This window comes from Aulostomus chinensis, chromosome 23, assembly GCF_037954235.1.
Source record: "Aulostomus chinensis isolate RoL2024-O1b breed Wild chromosome 23, RoL_Achi_v1.0, whole genome shotgun sequence".
NCBI lineage: Eukaryota > Metazoa > Chordata > Actinopteri > Syngnathiformes > Aulostomidae > Aulostomus > Aulostomus chinensis.
Window position 1 is genome coordinate 17,401,591 of NC_141342.1, and position 10,174 is coordinate 17,411,764.

Sequence of the window (10,174 nt, forward strand, 5' to 3'; positions counted from 1 at the left end):
CGATGAGCTCCAAATCTCAGAGCTGTTTCAATGCATTACCGTACATCTCAAAATATGGGTGCATTCGAAATTCCATTCGCACCAGCTTTGCCGACGATTATTGATGCCTTTTTTTGTGATTGCGATAATAAAAAGAGGGGAACGTCAAATACAGAACAATCAAAAAAAGTGCATTTTGAAAGCCGTCAGACAGAAACTGTTCTACCCACTGTTTGCTTATTAGCAGGATTACACAAACTATGACGCAAGTTTTCATCATTTTCATCAAACTCGGTGGACGGGTGTAGTTTGGTGTGATTTTTTTTGGGATTAGGAGTGGCTGAGATCACCTTGTTGGAGAAGTACACTTCCTGAGTACTTTTTAATTCTAATAAATTGTATTTTATTTGACTTTATTTTATTTTGACTTTATGTTGGACTGCTTTATCATTTTTTTGATTAGCTACGTTAATGTAGCCACGTTTGTTGTGGACTTCAACAATTCATCACGAGTTGCTTTGTTGTGTTGCACTATGAATGTGAGGAAAAGATAATAAAACCTATTCACATGGCATAAAGTAAAGAAAAAAACAGTAAAGAAAGATGAGAGGAAAGAAAGAAACATTCACGTACTTGTAAATGAAAGTATTAGATAAATGTAGGTCAGCAAAAATAACAGCATCTCGATGACATGTGACCAAGGACAATCACCCGCTCCCTTCAAAACTCCTGCACTCAACATCAGTGTTCCTATCAGTCAACGACAGTAAGTGTAACACAAACAAACAAACAAAAAAACACACACACACTGCAACCCCAGCCAAGTGTTTTTACCTTCAATGCACAGAAGATACACGAGTCCTCCATGCACTTGTGTGTGGTCAGTTGTCGAAAGCTTCTGCGGAAAATGTCGAGATGCCACAAAACCTGCGAGACAAAACAGCCGTTCACTCACAGACAAAAGGCAAAAAATGCAAACAAACGTTGCTGGTTTTCTGTGCAACAGCAGTGGAAGCGTTGTCCTCCTCAACTTATATCACGATTTTTCAAATCCGCTGATAAAATGTATCCAAAAGTCCCATTTACTCATAAAAATGATGGGTTTTCAAAGTCTGTGATAGAGGAATAAGATGCCCCCTTTACATTACTTGCAGTTTCTGGAGGAATATAGGATGATTATGAAGTTATTTGATCCCATTGACAGTCAACTATTTAGCCACGCTAGCCTAATATTACTGTTAGAGTACATCAGAGTACATCAAATACACGAAACAATGTTCCCTCCTGGATCTTTTAGTCCGTTAGTTTGTGGCCGATCTTGATTAATCAACAGCAATAATTACAGTATTGTACAGTATAGAAATCAGAAATCATTTATGTTTTAGGAAACAAAAAGAAAACCACTGTTAACACAATTAAAAATAATGGTGCGTCTTTCTTTTATACTCTTTTGTCTTTTTTTTTTAAATTTATCTCAAGTATATGTCACAAGGGTGCCCCACATCTTGGAAAAATTGTTATTCTTAAAAAAAATAAAAAATAAATGAAAATCTCCTTTGTTTGCTGTGGCACGGTGACGGCGCACGGTTGCTATAGTAACACAACATGCTCTCCATCATGTTTGTTTCCCAGATGCAAACAGCAACTGACAGAGCAAGTGATGGAAAGATCTGAAAAAAACAATTCATTCAAAAGGAGGCGGGGGTGGGGTTGCGGGGGGGGGGGGGCGCTGATCAGTATCTGGAAGATTTATGGCACATATCAGATATTTATGAGAACAAAAGTCTACATTTCCTGCACGTATGATAAAAACAAATGAGCGGCATGAATTCCATCCTACCCTGTACGAAGCACAGAACTGCTTGTTTCAGCACAAACAAAGTTTCTGTTTCGTTCCACTCTGAAGCGAACGTGACACAGCTTCTCCGTAACGAACAATAAACAATTCACGGCTCTACATGCCTCATACCTCTGCTTACTTTACAGTGCGCCAAAGTTCAGATGCAGTATTGCCACGGCAACCTGGGCCACACAGTGTGTCCTGATTGATCTAATTTGCACGTAAGAAAAATGACAGCCCACCTGTGATAGATGACATTAGATGCTCTGCACAGTGCAACACCTGCACAGATTCTGGAGGACTTTGTAGCAGAAGAGAAGCCAAAATGAGCCTTATTTGTTGTATTTACGCTGAATCGGAGGATCTCCTGTGATGTGAGTGGTTGCTCAGAGTCAACAGCCCAGTCTGCAGCTCTCTGTGGCTTTCAGCCATTTGCAGCTAATTGTTTTCCCTACAGCTCCCCCTGAGCGTACTTTATATATTTTCAGCAACAAAAGAAAGTAAGAGATGCTGCAGCAAAGACAAACAACCACCATGAAAATGACCAAGGATAAAAAGCCCCAAGGAAACGAGGAGGAAGCCGTAAAAACTGATGGGGAAGTGATCTGTGTGAGGTAGTGGTGTCTTTCTCTCACTCTCTCTAGTGCATAATGAGAGGAAAGAGCTCCCTGTACATTCATTCAGCATGCTGAAAGATAATATTGACACAACTCTGTCCCTTAGGTCTCCAGTGTAGCACACGTGCATGGGACTACATGCACACACATGCACACACACACACACACACACACACACACACACACACACACACACACACACACACACACACACTCAGCATGTAGGTTGGTCTGGATGCAGGCAATATGTAACGCAACCTTAGCAATGTTGGTCTGCCCAGTGTGTGTGTGTGTGTGTGTGTGTGTGTGTGTGTGTTCAGGAGAGAGATGAACGAAAGAGGGGGTGGAGGATGACAGACTGCATGCTGACGCCGGTGGATGCGTTCTATCCCCCCCCCCCCCCGTTTATTTGGTCGTGATGAATCGGCTCCCTGCACAGCACTGCAGCAGCCACAAGGAGGGCACACTCTCCCCATACCCATCTATCTATCTATCTATCTATCTATCCATCTATCCATCTATCTATCTATCTATCTATCTATCTATCTATCCATCTATCCATCTATCTATCTATCTATCTATCATCTATCTATCTATCTATCTATCTATCTATCTATCTATCTATCTGTTTGCTGTTGTTTCAGTTTTGGTTCACTATGTACTTAGTACCATGTTTCCTTCAAATGTGGTACAGCTGTCAATTTTCACTCCAGAATGAGGATGATTTTGGCCATAAATCAATAATCGATAACGCACTCTTGCAGCTGGGAGGTTGGAAAGTTCCAAAAGGTCAACACTTGGTTGTAAAGAGCACACCAAGCAAGCCACACATCCAAGATAAATGATAGTTTTTGCCATCAGAATACAAAAAAAAAAAATGAAGCTATAAACTGAATCGCTCCAAGAAAAGAAGCTCAAGAGGCCGATGTTTCGTCTGATTTAACACTTGGATGATGTTAATTTAGCTAGCACGAAGGCGAATGTTACATTCGCGAAACAAAAACCAGCCGCAATACAAAGATGAATTTAGAAAGTAGTGTTTGACATCATCTAAAAAAAAATCAAACCTCAATCATACTGTAACTTAAGGGACTTCTTAGCGAGAACATTTCTCCTCTCTGGCCATAAATGCTGCCGTGTCTCGTGATGTCACACCTTCTTCTTTCAGCTCTCATTCCTTGTAGGATATTCCAGAGTCCAACAATGTGTTTTCCCACACTTTGGAATTTTCCCCACATCCCAGTCACTTGTGAATGTATTAGAATACAGGGATTATGACATTATTTTACATTGAAGTCTGATCGAAAAGAAGAGTTGATGATAGTCTGTATCTACAATGTCAACTCTGCTGTTACAGCATACAAGAACACCACATCTAAGAAACAGACCATATTTACAGGGATACCGAACTGGTGACATTCTGTGAGGATCTTTTGGACATTTATTATGGATTTTACAGATGTTTAAAGCATTATTTGGTTTGTAACTTCCTGGAAATGGCGTGGAACTGTAGGCATCAGTGCAATGTAACAACATGGATTTTGATCCAGAGGTCCATTCTGGAGAGAAGCAGGACAAACATTCCAGAGATAGATGAGCCAGTTCTTCTGGGGGGAGGGGTTATTAACACATAAATTATAATGTTATAGCTTGCTAAATATAGGTGTAATACACACCGATGGAGAGAGAGAGGGAAATACAGCAGCTATGCAAGTACACGTTACGAGGAGAAGGACATTTTTTTGTAGGTGACCAGCATTTACAATCACTGCATGTTAAGTTCTGCTGTTATCTGCCTCCTCCTCCACCTCCTCCTCCTCTACCTGCTCCTCCTCTACCTCCTACTCCTCTACCTGTTCCTCCTGCTCCTCCGCTTCCTCTATCTCCTTCTCCTCCACCTGCTCTTCCTTTTCCACTACCTCCTGCTCCTCCTCCTCTACCTGATCCACCCCCTCTACCTGCTCTACCTGCTGTGGTTTCCCTCCATGACCTGGCTCACAACTGGTGAAGGCGTCTCTTTTCAAGTATTTCTTGTCTGATACGGGTGCATATTTGGGCCTATTATATGCAAGGATATATTATTATCATTTATTTTTTTGTATTAAACCCTAGAACACTAACGTCAGGGGTTTTTCACCCCCACGATTCTTGTCATGTGATTTACATTGTGTTGCTGCTGTTAGTATCTTTTTTTTTAATTTTATGTGACATTGCATATTGGGAACTTAAAGAGGAGTACTTCAATTTGGCATACAGCGTTGTACTTTTATACATTTTGATGAAAACTATATTCTATCAGGAATATTATATCAGGTAAAATATACCCAATGATAGCGATGGTGTTACTAATTTTAACATGTCTTGTGCATGCATGTGTAAAACTGTGTCTCCATAATAAAGTTGCCATTCCTAACCTCAGATATCTCATCCTGCCGTCAGGCCTGGACTAAGTGAACCTCATCTCACAGAAATCCCACTTTCTCTCTTGTTATGTCTGAACATTCACCTGCCAGAGGAAGCGTTTGTATGCGTCTTCTGCTGTTTTTCCTCCGTCTGAATCATTAGGCAGCAAAGTAAAAGTCAGTTCAATCAGAAGCTGGCGTTGCTAACACACATTAACACAGAAAAGCTATTTGAATTAGGTGTTTTGTAAGAAATTTAATCTTTTTTGGTCCTTTCGTTTCCAGCAGCAGTGCAGTTAGAACGTATAAGTGCTGAATAATGAAAAACGTGTCCTTATTACTCAGTCTTTTGTCCTCAAAACACCAGAAATGAAGAGAATCAGTCCTGCAGGCTGTCCTGGAGCAGAACTAAATTACTGCTACATCTGAAATCAACAAACACTTTTTTATTTTTAGTTTTTGTAAAGCTGCATAAATCATAATATATTTTTGCTTGTCATTAATAATAATAATTAGGGAAACTTACTTTTATTTCTAACCCCCCCCCCCCCCCCGAAACTTCCATTTGCAACTTTATTTTTTAGCATATTGTGGCCTTGTAGTCAGTTTGGGTGAGAAGAGGCTTCACTCATGACTCCATCAAAACTCTTTGGGAAACTTCCTCCACATACCAGCACACAATTTGGAAGTGACACAGAACCTCATTATCTGATAAAAAAAAAAAAAAAAAAAAAAACAGGAGAAAAGGGGGGCGCCTTACAGCGGAAGTTGTTTTCGACTAAAATAATGGCAGCTTTACAAATCAGTAGTTTCTGTTTGTTTAATAACCGAGCAAACTGAATTAAAAGTCTCCTTTTTTTATTTCAAGATTCTTTATAAGTTAAAACATACAAATGAAGTACAATGAGGTATTTGGAGCGTGTTTCTGCTTCCTCAAAGTCAGGAGCTCAAAACTCCTTCGGCTATTTTATTTGAACCTTTATTTACACATTTACTGAGCGCCAACGTCTCAGAGAACCTTCCTTCGCTATCGTTTAATAGACCAACCATGGCTTGTGATGTTGGCGCTGGCGCCCGGCAGCAGAGGGCCAACTGCCTTGCTCGAGGGTCCCTTCAGGGGGCAAGAAAGCGAGAGAGCGTTTCAGATTCTGCCGACACACCAGCAGTGGAGCACTGGTAAATACTACAGTGAGCAAACATAGCCTGACGCTCAAATGTGAGGATTTGCTTCAATTGGATTAAAGTTAATATCTTTGGGGGTTTGTGACTCAAAATCAGAGAGCTCTGAGAATACGCGAGCGACATCTCTAATAACATTATTTTATGAGCCAAATTTGAAAAAAAATATAATAGAATTAATCTTCAGCTGCAGCCATTCTGCCAGTATACAGTCCTAGTAGCTGCTTTCCTCATACTGTAGTTCTGTTCAATGTGTTCAAAGTTATAAGTAAAACAAAAAAGACTTACTAACAAATTACTGCATATTTTCGAGTTTTGAGATCAACTCTAACTTCTAAATTCAGAAGGAAATAACCACCATTCCAAATTTTAAAAAAGTACCCAAACTGTGGTAGTAGTCATATTTATTTGACATTTGAATGTTGAATGATGAATTTTTTGAAGAAACAATTATTAGTTTGCAATGTTCTCAACTTTCATTTTCTCAGCAAGTCAACAGGAAGTCTATTCATACACATGAGAAACTCGCAATGTGTCTGCAGAATTTCTTCTCCCGTTTTTTTTCTTTTCAGCTCGGAATATGCATCGGATATTTGAAAAATTGGAGCTTTTGAACCTGAATTCAGCAGAGACCGTACGAACAGTGTTGTAGCAAATGCAACAGTGTGCTAACAAAAGCTAACGGGCTACCACGTTATCGTTCCTTTCTCGCTCCACACACGTATTCCACACAACTGCATTGTGAAAGAAGCTCAACATGAACAGGACACCACATTAGCATGCCAGAGGTAGCAAGTTGCGTTTTGATCAGCAAAGAACTGCAGTTGCTTGCGAAAAACAGCAGGGGGCATCATCCAGATACTATACAGATAAACACACACCTGACAAAACTGTCTGGAAAAGAGGCATAAATATGAAGTTCAAACCTGCCACCCGCTAAACACACACAAACACACACACACACACACACACACACACACACACTAAGATGCTAGCTGGAGTCTACTGAGGTAATTCAAATGAACAGAAGTGCACACACAACAGGCATCTCAATATTTTAACATTTCCTCGTCTCTCCTCACTCATCCGTATCCTGATAAACATCCTCTCTCCTCTGTGTTTATGCATGTGTGTGTCCTTGAAGTGGCCCGTTTCTCTCACCGTTGAAGCTGCTTTACACGCCTTTGTTGAGGCATTTCAGCATTTTACAAATAATCCTCATGTCCTTCACTTTGTTTTGTCTCTTCGTCTCTCCCTCCCGCTGTCCATACCCCGCTCCTCCTCTCGCTGTCTTATCTGTCTTACCTTATTGGACTCTTTTGGCAGTATCCCCTTAATTCCTCACTTGACTGTATATTCCTCATCCCTCTTTTGTCTCTTCTCCTCCTTCAGCAACTTTCTTCTTCTCATCTGTCCTCCAACTCTCGTCAACTTGGCTAAGCCTCTGCCCCATCAACCCCTCCTCTATTCCAGCCTCTCTCTCTCTCTCTCTCTCTCTCTCTCTCTCTACTCATCTATTCTCTCTCTCTCTCTCTCTCTTTCAAATCAGTAGTCAAGAGGCGCGCGCGCGAGTGTGTGTGTGTGTGTGTGTGTGTGCGTGTGTAGGTATGTTCATGCCAGCTGGAAGTCTTGAGAGGGAAGAGTGAGTGTGTGTGTGTATGTGTGTGTGTGTGTGTGTGTGTGTGTGTGTGTGTGTGTGCGTGTGCGTGTGTGTGTGCGTGAAGAGCGGGAGCGATGCAGCAGCAGTAGCAGCAGCAGTGCAGTGTAAGCATCTCCACACATACACTAGATGTTCACATCCAGGCCAGAGTGGCACCGGTGCCAAAATCCACCAAAACATGCAAACACCCTTTTAATATGGTACTAATCTCCTCTCTGTCACGCTTAAATATCAGTTTACTGCAGTGTGAGGGGGGTTTGGATGCACGCATATGTGTGTTTTAATCAGTGTAAAATAGGAGGAAAGTCAAACAGCAAAGCACAGTTCAAAAATTCTGCTATGAAAAGAGAGCAGTCACTGCACCGGAATTTTGAATTCTGAGGGTTACTCCGACTTCCAAATTCAGGAGAAAATAAAACTAATTCTCTTCAAAGAGAATTAGTTGGCAAAACTTTTATCATTTTATTTATTACATGAAACACATTTTGTCTGTTTTTATAAATGCGCAACCTAATGAGCTGGCTCAACTTTTATTATTTTGTAAATAAAAGTCTAAACTGCACGGCTGTAAAACTGCACAAGATAATTACAAGCTGACCTCAAGTGCATGTAGTTGCCCTGACATTTTGTGTTTTCTCAACTATTGACTTTCACAGTGCTGACAATTTTTTTTCAAGAATTGATGAGAAAAACTGTTACAATACAGCACAGCAATCAAAATTATTTACATTTCTAAAGGTGGGGGGGGGGGGAGCTGATGTGTTTTTACAGTGGAATAAAGAATTCATTTTTCATTTTTGCTTCTTATCAAGCAGAAATCAGACAGAATCCCTTAACTTGTTTTGTTTTCATCAAATAATTTCATGATTTGTTACAAGCACCCAATCTTCAACTGGTTATTTGTTCCTTGTGATGACGAACCTGCCAGTGCAGTAAGCAGCTGTTATTAAAGAATTCTCAGTATAAAGATTGTCTCAGTCTTACTGAGATGCTGCCTGTTCAGTGGTTTTGTCCCACATTATTATCATGACATTTTTATCTTTTTTTTTTTCACAAGAAAAATCCAGTTACACTACAGAGTTTTGACAATAACATGACAATGAATAATGTTGTCCTGCCGCGAAAGACGGCCAAAAGCCTCAGGAGCAAAGACATGAGCACGAAGACACCTGGCGTGATGGTTTCCAGGCTCCAGCACCTTGCATGTCTGGATTTTTTTTTTATTTTAGGTTTTTGGTTTAATTCTGCTCAGGAAAAAAAAAAAAAAGGTTCTCCAACTCCAATGACACAAATGAAAGTTATTTGTCTGAATGATATTTGGAGCCTGGAGACTTAGAGTGTGGACCTTGCCTGCTATCTCAGTGAGAACTGTTTGATTTCTCATCGAAGGTGGAGGGTTGAGGTGGGATCAATAATCCAAGCGGACTGAAAGAGTCGTTCTAATTCTATCAGATGTGTGTTATCTGACTGACCTGCAGAGCGCTGTTGAGGAAGCAGCTGTTCTGTCCCGGCTCGTTGCTCAGGCCTTTACTGGGTGCAATAGAGGTCATGGTTCTTGGGGTCACCAGCCCCTGCACCCCGCCTACTGCTCCACCGCCCGATGCAAAGTAGTTCCTCTTCCACGACATCACTACCTGGATGCCCCCGTTTCCTTGGCAAGGTGGGGAAGGGGCGGGGCAGCAGACAAAGCCTCTATGTCACTCCCATGAGAGAGAAAGTAGGAGAATGAGAGAAAGGTGCAGGAAGAAATGGAGGGAGGAAGGGGATGGAGGTGGTGGCGGTAGATCAAGAAGATGAGGTGTGTCTTGGATTTGGCACCCATACAACCCTCCCCCTCGCCAGCCGTTTTTCACTTAAGAATCTGTCCTCAGGCTGCCAGGGCCAGAGTTGGCTTCTTTTTCTTTCTTTTTTAGCTCCTTGGATTTAGCAGTTTATGTCTGAGGACATGAGAGTGTGTCCAAAGCGTCCTTTGGCAGATTCTGTCAGATAAATGTTGATTAGGCAGGACTGCAGCTCCCATGTGGGGACTCCTTTGATGCTCTCTTCTCTTCTCTCACTTCCCCTGAAAGACACAAAGACCAACCTGTTAGTCCTCGCAGCAGCAAACCAGCTCCGGTGTAGCACGTTAGCAAAAAAAACAACAACTAGTTAACCAGGAGTTAGTCACTAATCCTCGCTCAGAAACATTGATATTCAGAAAAACACACTTCAAATATCATATCATTTAACTTGGTAATTATTTCAAAACAAACAGCACCTCCATTCTCGTTCAACCCACCAGAGCACACTCACCACATATATTGTGCAAAAACAATATTTATCCTCTTTACTTCAACACAAAGCTAATCTTGCATTCTTTAATCTACCTCAGGTAAATTTTCAATGTATTTATACTTTTTCAAACTGCCATGTGCAATTATCTATTCATATTTCTAATCATGCAGTTATATTACTACCAATTAAGTATTTTATTTCCTCCACCGCGATTCATTCATCA

The 10,174-nt window shown here is 41.0% G+C and overlaps 1 protein-coding gene across 3 annotated transcripts in view; it reads right to left on the bottom strand.

Annotated features, from left to right (window-relative positions):
- Positions 1 to 9,313, bottom strand: part of usp54b (ubiquitin specific peptidase 54b) — a 45,750-nt gene extending 36,437 nt beyond the window's left edge. For all 3 annotated transcript variants that reach the window (XR_015111608.1, XM_086195930.1, XM_086195929.1), the window contains exons 1-2: positions 9,150 to 9,313; positions 814 to 906 (exon numbers count right to left, since the gene is read on the bottom strand). Coding sequence is in view for 2 of the 3 variants with exons in the window: in XM_086195930.1 (XP_086052056.1) it covers positions 814 to 906; positions 9,150 to 9,305 (249 nt within the window). In the remaining variant the exon portion in view is untranslated. The remainder of the gene's footprint in view (positions 1 to 813; positions 907 to 9,149) is intronic.
- Between the last annotated feature and the right edge of the window lie 861 nt (positions 9,314 to 10,174).